This window comes from Zeus faber (assembly GCF_960531495.2).
Source record: "Zeus faber genome assembly, chromosome: 11".
Classification (NCBI taxonomy): domain Eukaryota; kingdom Metazoa; phylum Chordata; class Actinopteri; order Zeiformes; family Zeidae; genus Zeus; species Zeus faber.
The window spans coordinates 3,103,970-3,125,213 of record NC_137205.1 but is presented as its reverse complement, the minus strand read 5'-3'; the positions used below and the strand labels follow the sequence as shown (position 1 = coordinate 3,125,213).

At 43.2% G+C, this 21,244-nt stretch overlaps 1 protein-coding gene across 1 annotated transcript in view; it reads right to left on the bottom strand.

Moving 5' to 3' along the window:
• timm29 (translocase of inner mitochondrial membrane 29) overlaps positions 1–19,391 on the bottom strand; it is a 29,461-nt gene extending 10,070 nt beyond the window's left edge. The window contains exon 1 of the mRNA XM_080010239.1: positions 19,259–19,391. Coding sequence (XP_079866365.1) covers positions 19,259–19,352 — 94 coding nt within the window. The 5' untranslated portion in view covers positions 19,353–19,391. The remainder of the gene's footprint in view (positions 1–19,258) is intronic.
• Positions 19,392–21,244: the final 1,853 nt, after the last annotated feature.

Here is a 21,244-nt window from a genome sequence, read left to right as displayed (position 1 = left end):
TAGCACCCCATCTATGTCAGGATTGAAAATATTGCTCACTCCATCATCTCACCTTCCTAATCCCTCCTTCTCATAATTTCACCTTCCTAATCTCTCCCTCCCTACTTTTTTCATCACTCACCCTCTATGCACTCTCTCACTATATCCATGTCTGACTATGCACTGTTCTATGTTTATCTATGTCTATTTGTCAGTGTAGATATGTATCCCTATAAACGTTCTGCAATACTAGGAGAGTGAAAAGCAATGTAAAGGAAAACTCAGACTTATCTATGGAAAAACATGGGCACGGTAGTATAGCTATTTCCTTGGATGCACTGTGCTGCTGCATGGGAAAACTATAGAACAAATCCTCATCACCCCCTGACTAACCTCAATGACACCCATTAAGTTTGTTAGTTGGAATGTGAGAGGTTTAGGCTCACCAGCTAAACATAGCAAAATCCTAATTCACCTCACCAGGATGAACCCCAGCTAATGTCTACTGCAAGAAACTCATCTCACTGCATCTGAGCACCTCAAACTCAAAGCTGAATGGGTTAAACAGATGTTTTCTGCATCATACTCCAAAAAAAATAAAAAATAAGGTGTTTCTATATTGATCAATAAAAGTATCCCATATCTGAATAAATCCACAAAATCAGACACAGCAAATACATCAAATAAAACATTAATAACCATATTAAGTAATATCATATCAAGCTAATATTTATGGCCCCAATGAGGATGACCCAAATTTCTTTCACAGTATACTTTCAAAACTCTTAGAATACTCTGACTCAATTACTATACTAGGAGGGGAAAACACCGTTCTTGATCCTCATTTAGACCGTTCACAAACCAGAAGGGGGGGCTGAAACATCGAGGTGCCCCTCGCTGGGCACACACTGCTACGTGTATCGGAACTTGGCACTCACAACCTAATCAGCTAATTAACCTGCAAAGGTTTCCTGAGCCTTTAAATTGTCTCTCAGTCTGGGTCAGTAGGCTACACCATCATGGGGAAGGCTGCTGACTTGACAGATGTTCAGAAGACAGTCATTGACACTCCACAAGGAGGGTAAGCCACAAAAGGTCATTGCTAAAGAAGCTGGTTGTTCACAGAGTGCTGTATCCAAGCATATTCATAGAAAGTTGAGTGGAAGGAAAAAGTGTGGTCGGAAAGGTGCACCAGCAAAAGCCTTGAGAGGATTGTCAAGCAAAATCCATTCAAGAATTTGGGGGAGCTTCACAAGGAGTGGACTGAAGCTGGAGTCAGTGCATCAAGAGCCAGTACGCACAGACAAATCCTAGAAAAATCCTAGGAGTCTGGAGGAAAAGTGGAGAGGCACAGAATCCACATTGCTTGAAGTCCAGTGTGAAGTTTCCACAGTCAGTGATGATTTGGGCTGCCATGTCATCTGCTGGTGTTGGTCCACTGTGTTTTCTACAGTCCACAGTCCACACGGCCATCTACCAGGAATTTTTTGAGCACTTCATGCTTCCTTCTGCTTTATGGAGATGCTGATTTTATTTTCCAGCAGGACTTGGCACCTGCCCACAGAGGTACCAAAAGCTGGTTCAATGACCATGGTGTTACTGTGCTTTATTGGCCAGCAAACTTGCCTGATCTGAGGAAGATGAGACACCAGACCCAACAATGCAGATGAACTGAAGGCTGCTATCAAAGCAACCTTGGCTTCCATTACACCTGAGCAATGCCACAGGCTGATCGCCTCCATGCCACGCCACATTGATGCAATAATTCATGCAAAAGGAGGCCCAACCAAGTATTGAGTGCATAGAAATAAACACACTTTTCAGAAGCCTGACATTTCTGTTTAAAATATCCTTTTTTTATTGTTCTTATGTAATATACTAATTTTCTGAGACACAGAATTTTGGGTTTTCATTATCTATAGCCACAATCATCAAAATTTCAAGAAATAAAGGCTTGAAATATTTCACTCTATGTGTAATGAATCCATACAATATATGGGTTTCACTTTCTGAAATGAGTGACAAAATATTGAACTTTTTCCTGATATTCTAATTTTGTATATCAAACAGTAACTCATTCCTCGAATATATCAACTTCCCTAAATTATCCACAGAGCAGGTTACCACATAGACACTGACATAGGCCCCACTGCCTTACTGTACTGTATGGAGCATACTCTACTGCAAATTACTGTATCACTGTTCTGGGTTACTGCATTCTGCGCTGTATTGTTCTGTTCGGTGTTACTGTATTCCTGTATCGTACTATCGTACTGTCCTTCCACACTTTATTCATATGCACTTTACTGCACACATCTGTATATACAAATAGCCTATCCAATATACATAACTCTACTCCATTTACTTCTATTTTGTACCCCCACTCTGTATTACCTTTCAAGTCTCAGTTAGTTAGCTAGTTAGAAATTAGGTTAGCTATTATGTTCAGTTTAGTAACTATTGTGCATAATCTCCGGGTGCGTTGCAAAGACAATTCACTGCATATACTGTATGTATGAACGTATGTGACAAATAAACCTCTAGAATCTCTTCTTTCCCCCCCCCCCCCCCCCCCCCACCTGTGCTGTCAGCATGCTGGGCATACAACAAAGAGTATTTGTATGCTATTGCATCTAGGTTAGTCAGTTAGTCTGCAAGTGGAGTTCAAGTTCTCAACCTGCAATCCAACTCTTTTTTAGTTCTTAAATCATCAAGAACTGCTGCAATAACTTTGTCCTGTGGACGACCTGTAGAATGACAAGAGCACAGTTTTTTGGTTGTAGAGAACCACCACCAACGCCGCTCTTTGGAGAACTATTTATCATGTTTGGGTCTATAAAAACAACTGATCACGACTCCAAGAGGGCAAGAATCACCACGGGTGAGACAAATAAACATAGAACCAAACAACATTTACACAAAAACCAACATTGGACGACAATATGTATTGAAAAACAGGAAATAGGTCTAGGAAAACTAGAACTACAACTGGTTACCTGGCCTCTTCCTGTCATAGTTATGGCAGTAAATGAGGCAGGAAAGGAGAAGAATGCAACCAGGAGGGTGCTGGGGTGCACTTGAAGCAGGTGTGGTGTGATGGGACAGCCTGTATGTGTGTGTGTGTGTGTGTATGTGTGTGTGTGTGTGTGTGTGTGTGTGTGTGTGTGTGTGTGTGTGTGTGTGTGTGTGTGTGTGTGTGTGTGTGTGTGTGTAAGACGTCCACCAGTGAGTGTACATGACTTATCCCCATTGGTACCGGTATAGAAGGTCGGTATTATGTTGTGGCGCCTCCAAGCAGTGGAAAGGGCCCCGAATATCACCGATCTCTGCAGCCTTGTAGACACCCTACAGCTGCAGGAAAGCCCCAAGCACCCTGCCCTGCGGCCACGAAGACCCCTGGGCACCCAGAGAAGATAGAGGGCCATAGAGCAACCCCAATGCACAGCCCCGAGTAGCATTGCCCAATTCCAGGGAACACGAGGAGACCCCGCACCCCAGGGGCGCACACATACAACCAACCCTCTGGTGCAGGCACAAGATACAGGCACAGAACCCGGGCCGCGGGTGCCAGGTACGGACCGCAGGCCCGGATCCCGGCCCCACGGTGACAGACTGACACCCCGGCCCGAACCGCCCGCCCTGCAGGCGAGCCGGCGGGAATACCATGCCCACCCAAGCCCCGCGTAAGGGCAACGACATTGCACCAACTTAGGAAGACCGAGTTTTAAATGATGGAGTTATGTCAGTGATAAAAGTAGCCCATATTTCATTAAATGAATCAACATTGTTTTGGGATATTGCCAATAGTTTTTCCATTGGCCACATTTCACTGGCCACCACCCAAAAAGCGTGTGTGCGTGTGCTTGTATATATATATATGCATGTGTTATAGTGCGGTGTGTCATGTGATGAATAAAGATTCTTCTTCTTCTACCTGGGTATTTTGACAAAGAATTGCATAGTTGGTACACAAAATGCATGCAGGTTAGAAGGTCTGCAAGCTGTTAAGCTGAATCTTTATTTTATTTGAAAGATATATACAAATGCTACATAAAAGACGGTGTGAGAGATAAATATAAAGTAAAAAGCAGGTAATTTTAGTTACTCATTTACCACTTTATGTATAAAAAAAACAGAAAATAGCATTCTTAAAATGTTCCAGAGGATATATGCCTCATTGAGGACATTTTACTGTAACATTTTCACACATTGTCACTTAATTCCGCACCATAGGCTCCACATTTTTCTTAAAAATGGTTAGGGTTTGCTGTCCTCATCCCCTTTTAAGTACACTCTTCGTGACCGTAAGGTTTTGTATTTTGGTGTATTACCATTTTCTATTCTTATTACTAATTTTCATTCATTATGACTGTCTATTATTTCATTAAACATGAGCGGGCTAAGAAACCACGCTAAATGTAAAGCTACATGTGATTAGTTGTTTAAAGAACGAAACATGGTGAGATCAATCTCCAAAGAGGGGGACTGGTGGTGGTTCTGTGAAACCAAAAGCTGTGCTCTTGGCACAGGTCGTCCACAAGTCAGAATTGTTGTAAACAGTTCTTGATGATTAAAGATTGAATAAAAAAAAAATGGCACTGCAGGTTGAGAAGTTGAACTCCACTTGCAGACTAAGTCTGTCCTAGATGAATGACATACAAATACTCTTCGTTGTATGCCAATTTCTATATTGCAAACAATATAAAACAGACTTTTGCTTCATACAAAAATCTCACTCAGCTGAATAAAATGTTAATTTCTGGAGATCACAGTGGGGATGTGATTTATGGCAGACTCATGGGTCAGCGCTCGGCTGGTATTTGCATATTAAATAACCATTTTAATGGAAAGTTGTTTTAATTTCTGACTGTGACAAGATGGCCATATACAGTATATTTTGCGTACTTGAAATTGCAAACTTTAACTAAATCATAGTTAATGTTAATGGTTTTAACTCAAACAGAGAATAATGCTTATATTGACAGATTAGACAGGCGACTACTTTACTGGTTATGTAAATTTCCAAATTCTTCCATAATTTTCAGTGGAGAATTTGATACTGTGCTGGATCACATTGACAGGTGGCCTTCAATGAGCTCAGATACCTCTAATTCTCAAGTAAAAATTCAAGAGGTTATTTTGTCACATACATATATATACGGTTATGCATATATGCAGTGAAATGTCATGGCACACGGTGATTTACGCACACTAAGCTCTAAAAATACTAAAAACACTAAAATGTCCGTAACTGACACGAGGCGCTCGCACAGGCGGCGCCACAAGATGTTCACACTCGGGATGCAATAGTACACGGTATGTTATCGAACCTTACGGTACGTCCCCTACGGTTCAATACGCATAAGCGAACAGCAGTATTACAGTATGCCTTAAGTGCTGCTTCCTATTGAATCCACTGTTGGAGCCCCACTGGCCACGTCAGCTGTGCGGGCTCTGCACAGAGCAGCGCATCTGCATGCGCATTTATTTATATATGTCGTCCGTCCCCCCCCCCCCCCCCCCCAAACTGAGCAGCCTTTTCAATAGAAACATGAGATAAGACTTCATAGAAATGTTTTTGTAAAGAGTATAATCCATCATGGTGTCCAGTCAGAAAATGACCCCCTGGGATGGCTGTGTTCCTAAGATAGTCTAGAAGAAAGTGTCCCCATACACACTTGTTTTGTTCCATAAGGAGAACGATATAACAAATAAAATGAAAACACGCGGTTTTGGCACGCCGAGTGCGCGCGTCTTCGGTGCCATGGAAAAGGGAGACAGGTGCTTAAATTGCGCCCCGATCGCTCCCTCTACACACTCCTCCGCCTTACCATCGCGCCCTAGGCGGCCGCCTCTATCACCTAGAGAGGGAGCCGGCCTTGCTTATGGCAGACTACTATACACACTTTTTACATCTTTAAACTTTTTTTATTGATTCTTAAATATAACAAAACAGTACCATTACCGTGGCCCAAAAACAGTGATACATACCCAACCGTAGACCCACTGAACCATTGCATCCCTAGTTCACACATAGATTTCATTTAAATAATACATGGAGGGATACCCATCTTCTACAGAAATCATATGCCTGGTGCAACAAGTCACTATCAAGCCAGTATTGATTATTGGCTCGTCTCCAAAGATCTGAAAAATGTTTTAACAGACAGACTATCTATATTTATATTCCTTTATCGTCTTTCTCGGCACCAGGCATCAATTGAAGCCTAGTCAACCTGAAAGGGGGATTGCCCCTTCTGTGTTACCTTCTAAAGGTTTCTTCCTTTTTTCCTTTCCGAGATAAGGATTCAGACCAGGTAATGCCATTGATTTCAATGTGAAATGTGGGTTTGTGAAGCCCTTTGAGACTGTATTGTGATTAAGAGCTATATAAATAAACTTGACTTTCTCCACTACCCCAAAATGCTCATATTTGAAACTCAATAGTATTATTCTTAAACATAGTGATGTGACTGCTGAAATTGAAAGTATGATGAGGCATTACTGGAAAAAAGCTCTAAACAAAAGTGTATAGTGGTAATTGGGAGTTATTAAAACATGAGATTGCAAAATAGGAAATACAGAACTGATTTATAGGGATGCACAAATTGTGAAATTCTGGGCTGATACAGATTTTTAAAATGAGAATTTGGCCGATGGCTGGTGCCGAAGTTTTCTGAGTTCCCCTGAACACGGGCATCACTTACAATTTCCAAATCCATTGTACGCTGCATCTATCCCTGTGTCCGTGTCTTCTAAAATCTTCTAAAATTCTCTCAAACCAATAAAAAATAAAAATAAATAAATGCTAAAATGGGTCGCCAAATATACTTTGGCAGCTGTTCATATAGCTAGGCGGCCCGCTCAAGTTAAGTCTATGTATGGTTTAGGAGCAAAAGCACCTTAGACAGGTGTGTTAATTATGCATTCAAGTGTTGTTTACATTGACATTATAAGTAGAAATTATATTTACAAAAGGTAAAAAACAGTATTGGCAATGATGTTTACAATAGACAAGCGTAGGAAGTTTTAGTCCTTCCTTTGGTTCCATTATAATGATACAGTACTTAAGATTGCATCTTTAGCGTCCAAGCCAGTAGATGTCCTCACTAAGTCGGAAAATATTGAGCTTATTGAACAGTAGCATAGTTTGGATAAGAGTAAAGCTGAAGGAGCATTTGCGTCATGTAGAAGATGGCTCAAAGAGGGAGAGCAGAACTTTGTATACTTTAACCTTGAAGGACAACAATCTAAAAACAACACTATACAGCAATTAGGAATTGATGGGTCGATCACCGGTGACCCAAAGAAAGTAGTAAAATATTTTTAGTTTGCTAGTTTTACAGTTACCTTTACACGTCGAGTACTGCCATCAAACGGCCTGTCATTTTTTTGATTCTATTCCTAATATAAATGAGTTGAATGAGGCAGAAAGTGATTTGTCTATTTCATTGAATGAAATCACTGATGCTATAAACCTGGGGTGTCAAACTCATTTTAGCTCAGGGGCCACATGGAGGAAAATCTGTTCTCAAGTGGGCCAGACCAGTAAAATCATGGCATAAAAACTTAAAAATAATGAAAACTTCAGATTGTTTTCTTTGTTTTACTCCAAAAAGAACTTAGACTTCGTCTCAGTGTATCTACAAAGCCATTCAACTTTAAGTCACAGCCTATCTGGGATTGAACAAAATAAATAATAAATAAATCAAACAACTCTTTTATGTATCAAATACCTCATTTGTCATTTCCACATATTAATCCTGTGCTAACTCAACACACCATACAAACCGAGGTAGAAACTATTCAAGAGGGTTGATTTACTCCCTGCCTTGTAGGCTACACTATTTCTTGATAGAAAAATAAAAGCTGTGCAATGCATGAACAATTTCAACAAACCAAACTTATGAACTGAAGTGACTGACATTATTACAGTAAATCACACACTGTTCATTTTCTTAAAATTTCCACAGAAGACAATCATTTTCACAGAACTACTGTATATCAGGGTGCAGCATCTCATGCAGCATTTTAAGCGGGGTTACCCATTATTTCATTCCTGAAACCTGGCATCTTTTAGCTTTCACAAGTGCATCAATATCAGGCATCACATCCTGAATGGTAGCCAATTTCAGGATGTTATTCAAGTGCTTGTTTGTGAGCCTTGAGCGCAGCTTTGTTTTATTGATGCATATTACAGAGAAAACTTGCTCACAAAGATATGTGGTTCCAAACATGCACAACACTTTTACAGCAAGGGCTGTCAAGTTGGGGTAACGTGGCAAGAGATACTGATAAAATGTGCCCAAGCCAGCTGCGGCAAACTTGCCCTTCAAATCTGAGTCACATTGCAAGTCTATTATTTCAAGTTGGATGTTGACGGGCAGATCAGAAGCATTTGCGGTGAATGGCGAGCAAAAAGCTTTGAAGTCTTTCTCCAGTTCACCAAAAATCTGAAAGCGTGTCTCAAACTCCCGCAATAGTCCTGTTATTTTATCTTTACACTGCTTCATGTCTGTGTCATGCCTCCATTTGCAGTCTGCACTCTCTCTCTGAACTTTGTCACAACACCTGCTTTTTTCCCGACCATTGAGGGCGCACCATCTGTAGCCAGCGCGGGACCAGTCCACTTCGAGCCTGTCCAGTGCACCGACGAGTGCGGTGAAAATATCAGCTGCTGTTGTGGTGTCCGTCAGTGGCACCAACTCCACGAACTCCTCTGTGACAGTCAAAGTGTCATCAACTCCGCGGATATATATTGCCAGTTGCGCAACATCAGTAATGTCCCTGCTTTCGTCAATTGCAACTGAAAAAGAAATAAATGACTTTACTCTGCGCTTCAATTGGCTGTCCGAATCCGCCGAAAGATCAGAAATCCTGTCTGTAACTGTATTTCTTGTCAGGCTGATATTTGCAAAAGCCTGGCGCTTTTCAGGGCACACAATCTCCGCAGCCTTCAGCATGCAGGTTTTTACGAATTCCCCCTCAATAAATGGCTTTGAAGCCACTGCAATTTCATTAGCTATAATGTAGCTGGCTTTCACTGCAACATCACTGATTTCTCGGCTACGAGTAAACACAGACTGCCGTTTCTTCAGAACCGCCAATAATTCATTCACCTCTGTTGTCCTTGAAAGTTGTTGTATTTGTCGGCATGAAGTCTCATAGTGGCAACGAAGGTTATATTCTTTCAGCACTGAAACATGCTGTGAACACACCAAACACACAGCTTTCCCATTCACTTCCGTGAATAAATAGGAGGATGACCATTTTTCTTGGAAAACTCTGCAATCTGTGTCCACTTTTCTCTTTTTTGACAGAGACATTTTGGGGCAATGAGGGTGCCAAAGCACGTAATGTTCAAATTGGTCAGGCAGAATGACAAGCTAGCTCTGGACTGGCTGTAGCCTACTTGTTCAGCCCCAGTATAAACAGTTTGCTTGCTTAACAGAATTGCTATTGCAACACCCACTGGACACATTTAGAACAGCAGTTTCATTCATTGAAAAATTGCAGTTCAATTGAATGCTTTGCAAAATCATCTCGCCGGCTATAAACCATTTAAAGATAAATGAACAGAACAGATGGCTTCACTGCTGAATTTTATAAACAATTAAGCTTTAAAAACAGTAAGCTTAGACCTCTTTTCAAAATAAGTATTAACAGATGTGCTGAAAGAGGTTAATGCCCTCCTACATTAGCCGTTTTCACACCGAAAACGGTGTTTTCTAGTTCCCTGAGGGGAACTAGGAAGGTCACCCGAGAACAAGGTACCGTCAAGAGCTTTTTTTGTGGCTGCGTTCCCACCGCACTGGAACCCTGAAGTGACATCAGCAAAATGGGATTTCAGTGTGAGTTCTGTGTTGTATTTACTCCATAACTTCCACTTATTTCACCTTATCAGTCCACTAAAATCTGTTTCTGAACAAATTTGAGGCATGAAATAAGCAATCCAGCTGCTGAATCTTCACTGACATTAGCTCTACAAGGGCATGGGGCTTTTTTGTTTCATTCATTTACAAACAATTTCTAAAAGTAAGTTCTGACTTCCGTAAGGCAAGGGCTTGCATCGGGACACTGCAAACGGATTACGAGGCGCACATTAATATATTCAATTAACATCAGTAAATAATAACAAATTAAATATATCTACAATCTAGCCACTGGGGTGCACAAGCCAGTGTATCATCAGTGCCGGTCCCAAGCCCGGATGAAGAGAGGGTTGCGTCAGGAAGGGCATCCAGTGTAAAAACCATGCCAAATCAAACATGATTTCCATACCGGATCGGTCGTGGCCCAGGTTAACAAAGACCGCCACTGGTGCCGTAAGCCAACAGGGTGTCAGTGGAAATTGTGCTACTGTTGGCCGAACAAGAAGAAGAGGGGGAAGGCGAGTCCGGAGACAGCAGGAGAGGAAGAAGGGTAGAAGAAAAGAGTTGAGAGTAGGAACGTTGAACGTTGGCACTATGAAGGGTAAAGAGAGAGAGCTGGCTGACATGATGGAGAGAAGGAAGGTAGATGTACTATGTGTACAAGAGACCAGGTGGAAGGGGAGTAAGGCCAGGAGTATCGGTGCCGGGTACAAACTGTTCTTCCATGGAGTGGATGGCAGGAGAAATGGGGTCGAGATAGTCTTGAAGGAAGAATATGTCAAGAGTGTTTTGGAGGATGAAGCATGAAGCTGGAAATCGATGGGATGATATGAATGTGGTCAGTGCATATGCTCCCCAAGTTGGGTGTGAGATGGAAGAGAAAGAAGAATTCTTTAGTGAGTTGGATGTAGTGGTGGAGAGCGTCCCCAAGGGAGAGAGTGGTCGTTGGAGCAGATCTCAATGGGTATGTTGGCAAAGGGATCAGAGACATGGTGATGAGAAGGTGATGGGTAGGTATGGTGTCAAGGGGAGGAATATGGAAGGACAGATGGTGCTGGATTTCGCCAAAAGGATGGAATTGGCTGTTGTGAATATGTATTTCAAGGAGAGGGAGGAACACAGGGTGACATACAGTAGTGGAGGAAGGTGCACACAGGTGGACTACATCTTATGCAGAAGGTGCAATCTGAAAGAGATTAGTGACTGCAAAGTGGTGGGAGGGGAATGTGTTGCTAGGCACCATCAGATGGTGGTCTGTAGAATGACTCTGGAGGCCAAGAAGAGGAAGAGAGTGAAAGAAGAGCCAAACATAAAATGGTGGAAGTTGAAAAAGGAGGAGTGCTGCATGCAATTTAGGGAAGCGGTAATAGGTGGGAATGAACGGTTACCAGATGACCGGGAAACAGCTGCAGAAGTGGTGAGGGAGACGGCCAAGAGAGGAAGGAAGACAAGGACTCTTGGTGGTGGAATGAGGAAGTACAGGAGAGCAGAGAGCACAAGAGGTTGGCAAAGAAGAAATGGGATAGTCAGAGATGAAGAAAGTAGACAGGAGTACAAGCTGATGCGGCACAAGGCGAAAAGTGAAGTGGCAAAGGCAGAGGAAAAAGCATACGACGAGTTGTATGAGAGGTTGGACAGTAAGGAAGGAGAAAAGGACTTGTACCAATTGGCAAGACAAAGGAAACAAGCTAGGAAGAATGTACAGCAGGTTAGGGTGATGAAGGATAATGATGGGAATGTGCTGATTAGTGAGGAGAGTGTGTTGAGAGGGTGGAAGGAGTACTTTGAGGAGTTGATGAATGAGAGGGAGGTTAGAGAGGATGATGTGGGGATAGTGGATCAAGAAGTGCAGCAAATTAGTAAGGATGAGGTGAGAACAGCATTAAAGAAGATGAAGAGTGGAAAGGCAGTTGGCCCAGATGACATAACCGGGGAAGCATGGAAATGTTTAGGTGAGATGGCAGTGGCGTTCCTAACGAGACTGTTTCAACACCATCCTAGAAAGGGAGAGGATGCCAGACGAGTGAAGAAGTAGTGTACCAGTACCCATCTTCAAGAATAAGGGAGACGTACAGAGCTGTGGTAACTACAGGAGAATAAAGTTGATCAGCCACAGCATGAAGCTTTGGGAAAGGGTAGTGGAGGCTAGGTTAAGAGGAGAGGTGGAGATCAGCGAGCAGCAGTATGGTTTCATGCCAGGAAAGAGTACTACAGATGCAATGTTTGCTTTAAGAATGCTGATGGAAAAGTACAGGGAAGGCCAGAGGGAGTTGCAATGCGTCTTTGTGGATTTAGAGAAAGCCTATGATATGGTGCCGAGAGAGGAAGTGTGGTATTGCATGAGGAAGTCGGGGGTCGCAGAGAAGTACGAGAGAAGTAAGAGTGGTACAGGATATGTATGAGGGCAGTCAGACAGTAGTAAGGTGTGCAGTAGGCGTGACAAAGACATTCAAAGGGGAGGCGGGATTGCATCAAGGATCAGCTCTGAGCCCCTTCTTGTTTGCAATGGTGATGGACAGGTTAACAGATGAAATCAGGCAGGAGTCTCCGTGGACTATGATGTTCATCGATGACATTGTGATCTGTAGCGAGAGTGGGGAGCAGGTTGAGGAGAGCCTGCAAAAGTGGAGGCAGGAGTAAGACACAATACATGTGCCCGAATGGGAGGGAGGGCAGCGAAAAGCTGAGAATGCAAGGAGTGGAGGCAGAGAAGGCAGATGAGTTCAAGTACTTGGGGTCGACCATCCAAAGTAGCCGAGAGTGCGGGAGAGAGGTGAAGAAGAGAGTACAGGCAGGGTAAAGAGGGTGGAGAAGAGTGTCCGGAGTGATCTGTGACAGAAGGGTTCCAGCAAGAGTGAAGGGGAAGGTCTACAGGACGGTAGTGAGAGCAGCCATGTTGTACGGTTTAGAGGCGGTGGCACTGACAAAAAGGCAGGTGGCTGAACTGGAGGCGGCAGAGTTGAGGATGTTGAGATTTTCATTGGGGGTGACAAGGATGGACAGGATTAAGAATGAGTACATTAGAGGGACAGCTCAGGTTGGACAGTTTGGTGGAAAAGTGAGAGAGGCCAGACTGAGATGGTTTGGACACGTGTGTAGGAGAGATGAGAGTTACATTGGGAGAAGGATGCTGAGGATGGAGCTGCCAGGCAAGAGGAAAAGAGGAAGGCCAAAGAGAAGGTTTATGGATGCGCTGAGGGAGGACATGCAGGCGGTTGGTGTAAGGGAGGAAGAGGCGCAGAACAGAAGGTATTGGAGGCAGATGATCTGCTGTGGCGACCACTAACAGGAGCAGCCGAAAGAAAGAAAAGAAGAAGAAACAAATACATCTACAATAAAAATACTATACATATTGGTTTTTATATTTATTGGTTATTTTTTTGTTACCGCTCACCGTACATGGGCTGGTCCCCACCCAGAGGGATGTGACTCGAGCGGCGAGGGACCATGGACTTAGGTATGGATAAATCACCGTGCACGTCACTGATGGTTCCTCTTGTGCTGGTTAGTCCCTGCTCTGGAGCAGGAGCTAAAAAAGTTCCTCAAAACTGAGTTCTTAGAACTACGAGTGTGGACACAAAAAAAAAGGGAGGGTTCCTCCAAAAAGTTCTGAGAACTACAAAAAACGTCCTGTTGTACGAAAACGCCTATTATGTAAGAGTCTAATCACATTGATTTCTAAACCTAAAAAAAGATGCCCTCAACAGGTACTCCTCACTTAACGACCTACCTTTTAACGACTGTTCGGACTTACGACCAGCTATCTGACCAGTCTGTATTGTGTTCTGCGTACAATACCGCGGCATGCACGCTGCATCCTGCATCTCATTGCGCATCACTGTTTTCAGTCTTAGTCTCGTTCCCGCAGTCAGTTTTTACTACACTAGTATTCGCAATCGCCACGCCCTCTTACCGTTAAATAACACGGGTCCACGTTTATTGACCAATTCGCTTAACGACCTGGTCCTAAGAACGGAACTCAGTCGTTAAGTGAGGAGTATCCGTATTAGATAACTGGTGCCCAAAAGGGTTCGATTCAACGACGAGGGTTCGTAACGATTCACCGATACGAATGAGAAACCGGTTTTAACGTTAAAGATGCGACTACATAAATACGGGGACCCCTAGATCGATCTAAATGTACTATGAACCGGTCGATGGCCCGATTTTGAAGTGACGAATCAGTTGACTGAAGCTTCGCTGCTAATTCTACTTTAGAATAAACTAACCTGCCTCAGAAGGCTTACTGATCTAACGTTACAGGTCATGTTACTTTCATGCCATTGAACAGACAATCGAACACTTTTCCCTCACTTCTCCCCGACTTTGTGTTTCCGCGCACACACACGCACGCACGCACGCACACACGGCTTGTTAACCGCCCACAGTAACCAACACATGGAGGTGGAAGCGACCGGGCTGGGCCAGCTCGGCTCTTCCTATTGGCAAGACAGGCGCAGCCGCCAAGGGTGTCATCCCGAGGCAGGGCGCGGAGAGGGAGCAACTGGGGCACATTGTGCACACCTGGCTCACTCTCTGACGGTACAGATGATGCACGCTCCAGCGATGGGGTGTGTGCTTTTATTTTATTTTACTCCTACGGAGTTACTCCTTATTTTATCTCCTTATGGAACCAACCATGTAGGTATGTAACAGTATGGAACTAAACTATGCATAATGGGGACACTTTCTCAGTGACTCTCTCCCTCTCTCCGATCACCCCCTCTCCACGCGATACACGCAGAAAATAATCTTAACAAGTCTACAAGTCGTGCCCCTTCCCCACACTTTTTTTTTTTTTTTTTTTTTGGCGAAACGGGGCTCTGCTCCCCGTGTTGCCCTCCGCCATCGGGGCGCATGGAGCCGTGTTTGTGTCCAAACAATTCACACATAAAATACATTTATGATTCCCCTTATTTATAATTCCTCACTGAAATTTTATTCCTCTGCATTCTGTAAGCTTCTATCTGTATTATCCTCTTATTGTGGTGGATACTGACTGCAAAAAATTATGATAAAAAAAAAAGATCTTGGGTGTGCTAAAACTCCGCAGCATCATTGCGTCACATCCTGCCTCCTGCACGCTCTTCCTAGACGCCGCCTCTCGCCTAGACCAAACTGAGTATTTCCAGGTAAGGTAGTGTCTGACATTAATCTCAGCAAGTGTGCTTCATGTGTGAAAGGGCAACTCCTGACAATGTCTGGAGTGCATGTGTAAAAGCAGCTTCAGTCGACTGACGGGTTTCCGACGGATGATTTGACTCATCGACTCTCAGGTGGAAGCCCTATTAAGAAATGTATCAGATCGCATCGCACTGAATCGTTCTGTATTAAAATGTATCGTAGCCCATGTATCTGGATATCGGATCGTCTTATAAGGGAGAGATCCACACCCCTAGTGCCCAATTTCCTTATTAAATGATTAATAATTACAATGTCTTTGCTTTAATTCTGGCTTATAGACTCAATTCTGTACTAGATACCATCATTGACAAAAGTCAACAAGGTTTATGCAAAATAGCCATATTTCTAACAATGTAAGATACGTTTCTGATATATTAGGTTACTCAGATTTTGTTCAAGATGACTTATTTCCGAACATGATTTTATGATGTTTACTCGACACAAGTTCGGCTTTGGTAATTTGCTTTGCAAATCAGTCAAAACATTATATACTTATAGAAACAGCTCTATGAAACTCAACAGTGGCACATCACCAAGACATCCCTTAAAATGCGGGATCCGGCAAGGGTGTCCATTATCAGTATACCTCTTCTTAAATTTACAGATTTAACAACATTTTAATTATTAGATTAAAGCCAGCTCTTTAAAAGCATTGTGATTGCCAACAGCGAAATAATTATCAGCCAGTCGGCAGATGATATGGCCCTGTTTCTTGGGAAGGATTCTTCCCAAGTATCGGTGGCAGTCAGTATTATCCAGTTCTTCTCCAAGGCATCTGAGCTGTCCCTTAATCTTAATATATGTGATTTATTAACAGTGAATTATTGTCGAGGGATTTCAGTTTCTATTTTTCCTGTAAGAAAAGCTGTTACATATCTTGGGCTCCAAATTACTTAAGATAGGAAATTCAGAGGCACTTAAAGCTTTACTCCAATTATTGAAATGACCCAAAAAGGATCTCAACCACTTGTTATAAAGAGACTTGTCTCTGAAGGGAAGAGTTCTGCTCACTAAGACAGAAGGTATGTCTTGTCTACCCTATGCTGCCCAGTCAATATATGTTGACAATTCAATATGTAAATCAATTAATAGGACGCTAAGCAATTTCTTATGAAAAAACAGAACCCACTATAGGCAAAAATCTGTAGTTATGAATACATAAAACAATGATGGGCATACGTTTATAGACTTCTGCTCTCTTAACAATATATTCAAAATAAACTGGATCAAACAATATCAAAGAAAACATACTTCTATATAGAATTTCATCTCTCATCACAGCTTTTCGCATTTAGGTTGCCTATAATTCATTCTGTTTTTTAACTCTAATATTCAAAAATATTCCCAGTTAAACTTTCTAATTTTCATCAACAGATTATTTTGGCATGGGTGCTGATTTACAAGCACAATTTCTCGCCGCAAATATGTTATATTTGGAACAACTGTTACCGGTATTGTATATAAGAACAAGTAATTATTTTATGACACATGGTTTAACAATGGTATTATGCTAGTGAGCCAGTTTAATAAAAAATGGCTACTGTACAGATACTCAGACTTTCTTGACAGATGGAGGGGCACAATATTCCTATAACTCCAAAATAATTTATATGTTTTTTACGCTATTCCATCTGGGACAGTACATACATTCATGTTTTTCTTTTAATAGCAGGTATGAACTCCAGAACAAGGGCTTTGTTTGAGGACAACATGGTTTATATTCCTGTAGTAACATTTTATTGGATGAATTTTGTTAGCAATATTGACTGGACAAAAGTTCTTTCTAACAAATAAGATAAAATCAATTTCATTGAAGTTGATCCATAGATTCTATACTGTGAAACATTTCTTATAAACGTTAAAGAGCCAAAAACATCATTGGCCCAGAATCTTCAGATCCCATCACCAACAACAACGGTGACCGCCTCCAGCATCTATGCAGTGCTGGGGCCCTATCTATTGTAGACACGTGGTTCCCCAGGAAGAACATACACAAATGGACATGGTATAGCAATGATGGCAAAACCCGCAAGGCTTTAGATCACATCATCATCTCCAGTCGCTGGAAATCCAGTGTTACCAACTCCCGTGTGTATCGTGGAGCCCAGCTAGGCAACACGGACCACCGATTATTGGTTGCCCAGTTGAGACTGAAGTTAAAGGATGTTCCATCATTACGGGCACCACCTCGACTGAGATCCTCTCATCTCCAGGATCCAACCATCACCTAAGTGTTTACCAACTCCATCTCCAACCGGTATAATGCCCTGGCTAAAGAAGAACTCACCAACTGGAACCTGACTCCATCCGACGCCCTCACCATACACCTAGGCGCCCCTGGATAACACCAACATCGCTAGAAATCATAGAGCTCCGTAGAGCAGCACGTCTAAGGGGCGACATGACTGAATACCGTCGCCTAAATCGCATATGCAACACCGCGATACAAGAAGACAGGGAGAGATTATGGCAAGGAGAAGCAGAATGCCTGGAGTCTGCCGCAGAAAATAACAACTTCACCCAAGTATATCGAACCCTGAGGCGAGTGAAATCAGGCCCCCAACAGAAGGCAGTCCAGGTAAAGGACGCACAGGGTATCATACTGAACTCCGAGGAGGAATGCATCAGCCGCTGGAAGGAGCACGTCAGTGACCTTCTGCATCACCCCGCACCCCAAACTGATCCCACTCTCACCATTTCATCTGAAAATGCCAGCGCAAATGACAACTGCAGCATAGACCCCGTCACCAAAGTAGAGGTCGCGCAAGCTATGACCAAAGTGAGAAATGACAGAGCCCCTGGTATTTGCAATATCACAGCTGAAACGATGAAATTGGGCGGTGACAACACCATTGACTGGCTCACCGAAATCATCAATCATGTCGGGATAACTGAGCACCCCCCGGAAGACTGGACCAGGGGTATCATCCTCCCCTTCTGGAAACACAAGAGTGATAAAATGGTCTGCAGCAACCACAGAGGCATCACACTCCTGTCTATCCCAGGCAAAATCTTCACCCGCATACTTCTCACCCGGGCCATTTCACCTGAAATAAACCGGAGACGTGCCCTGGCAGCCAGTGCCATGAAAACACTTTGGAAGCCGCTGTGGAGACACCACTCCATATCAAGAGCGACCAAACTAAGGATTTATAACACCTCAGTCCTCTCCATCCTCCTCTACGGAGCAGAAACCTGGCCTCTCAACAAGACCCTGGATGCCAGAATCGATGGCTTTGACACCAGAGCACTGTGCTCAATAGAGGGGATAAAATGGCAAGATAGGGTTTCCAACATCATGCTGCGGGAACGCACCCAACAGCCCCCTGTGTCCCACCTGGCAGCACAGCGTCGGATGTGCTGGTATGGTCATGTCACAAGGCTCCCCTCGGAACACCCTACTCACACTATCCTCAACCGCCAACCTAAAGCTGCCGGCTAGAAACTCCCCTGCGGTGCCCCCCGCACCCGTTGGATTGATGCCGTCACCAGGGACCTACACCAAATGGACCTGTCGCTTGCTGAACCCGAGTCCCTAGCACTGGACCGACCCAAATGGAGAAGATTGGTGAAACTGATTAGCTCTACGCATGGCGTCGCCCCCGCCGCCAAGCAAGAGACCTGATGGTGATGTTAAAGAGAGACGTAGATGTAAATTGCTCGTTCTGTGAATTACATCCTTAAACTTGCTCCCATCTATTTTGGTCTTGTAAATGTACATATAAACTGGAAAGATGTTACAAATTTTATAGTTGACAACATTTTTTGACATAAGGACTATTGAAAAAATAAACTGTTTAAAAAATAAAAGTCTGGCGTATGCACGTCAGACTTTGATACTGTTATCGAATCGGTACCAGTTTCAATCAATTCAACTACAATTGCAGCACATGAATGTACACATGGTACATACACGTCTCATATTGTGAAGCCTTAGCTAAACTGTTGACTAACTACTGGCATGTGATACAGCATCTATATAAAAACGCGACAGTACGTTACGTTACGTAAGTTATGGAACACGCTTTAAATTATTTCGAGTATTTAAATTCCAGCATACAACTTTAATCCAACTTGAACACCTCCCTGTGATAAATAGTGTTATTTTATCTCAAGACAGACACGAAAAAAACATGGGTTTTCTTGTGACTCGTCACCGTCACAAAACACATCCACGCACAAATGTGCAGACAACGGAACAAAACGCCAGGTTCATTTCTTACCTGCTTTACTATTTTTTAACTTCTCCCATCGGGTGACATTGATCGCCGCAGCCGCGGAAGAAAGCTTTCTTATCACCACGGACGCAGCCATCATTTCCCCAACAATGACCCTCCGTCCAAGGTCGCGCGCCAGATCGCTTCTGCGCACGTGCAATTTGTCACTTTACGGCAGTGGTACGACAATGGCGCTTGCGTGGTACGAGTCACCGGTAACGCGCATGCGTCTCCAACCTAACATAAAATACTGACCGCCTAACATAGTTAGTTGACAACAACCTTTAACTCCGAAGTTTTATGTTTAAGCTACGATTGTCAATTTAATTGCTGGCGTAAATGTAATTACGTTTCGTCGTGTGTGTGTGTGTGTGTGTGTGTGTGTATATATATATATATATTAAAAACACACACACAGATACACTCACACACATTTTCAAGATTCAAGATTTTTTATTCGTCACTTACATATACATGCTTTCATACATTTATGCAGTGAAATGTAATGCAACACACCCGGTGATAGCACACAATATGTCCTAGGAAAAATGTATTTCTGATAGACCAACTAACTGACTCCTAAAACGTAATGCAGTAAGTTGATTACTTATAGAATAAAATAAAAATATATAGAATAAAATAAAATACAATAAAAATAAAATGGAATAGATAGAGGGAATATGCGTATGTATATGGAATAGGCAATTATGTATATACAGATATGTGCATTAAAGTGGCATGTGAATAAAGTGAGGTAGTGTTTGGGATAATACAGCACAGTATACAACAGTACGGCGCAGCAATACGGCATCACGAACAACCCAGAACAGTGACACAATATGCGGTACAGTATGCTACATATAGTACAGTAGGTAGTGGAGCCTATGTGTATGGCTCAGTGAGGACCCCTGTCTTGTGGATGACCTGTGGGATGACAAGAGCACAGCTTTTTTGTTACACAAGACGGCCACCAATCCCTCTTTGGAGAACATCTTCCCATTTTTTTGGTCAAACAAAACAACTAATCCTCATTACTACTCCAAGTGGGAGAGAATCACCATGGCTGAGACAAATAAACATAGTAACAAACAGCAACATGTACATGGAAAAACATAAACATACTGTAGATACACCAGATGACATGTGTAGACAAAGATAATTAAGTTCAGGAAAATCGGGACAGCAATTCGGCACATGGCCTCTTCCTGTGATAGCCCGCGGAGCAACACCCATGCATGGCCCTGGGGAGCGTAAACCAGTCCCAGAGGGCGTGAGGACACTCTGCCCCCCCAAAGTGCACACATACAACACCTGCACACACCATGATACCCACAGACAGCCAGATATATGGCCCCACACCGTAGTCCACACCCAAGACGGATCCTGAGCGACCACACATATTGTTGAGGTGGGTGGGTCAGGGAAAAAGGCTGATCAGAATTGCCAGGGTGTCCTCTCAAGGGCAACCTATTTGGCACAAGTGTGATTGAGCTCTCTGTCCCATCCTCGGAGTCAAGAGTGACCTCTGACTTTCTGCCAGTGGGCCTGCCCTTCTCTGTGTTGTTGATTCAAAGGCCCATCTCTTGGCCATGACATTGTGGCGTCATTGTGGAGTATGTTACGGAAAAGAGAGAGTGGACCTGTGCCCAAAGCTCTAAATGTTTGAAATCAATTAGGGGCTTGAATCGGTCAGGAGATCTTTGCCGATGAGCGAGGGAATGTTATTCAGAGGAGACACATACACAGGGTGTACGAGATCCATCGAGCCCATCGTAAAATGTATCAATGTCATCGACGTCAAGGTGGTACATGTGGGAGAATATGTTGGAATTCAGCGCCGATCCTTTCATATCAGGTTCCCTGTTTGAATGGCGTGTCACCGGCCGTAGCTCATTGAAGAGTGCCAACGACATCAAGGTGATGTCCGCGGCCATGTCAAAAAGCGCTTCATGTACACCCATGTGTCCAAGTTTCGTAAACAGGTATAATTGT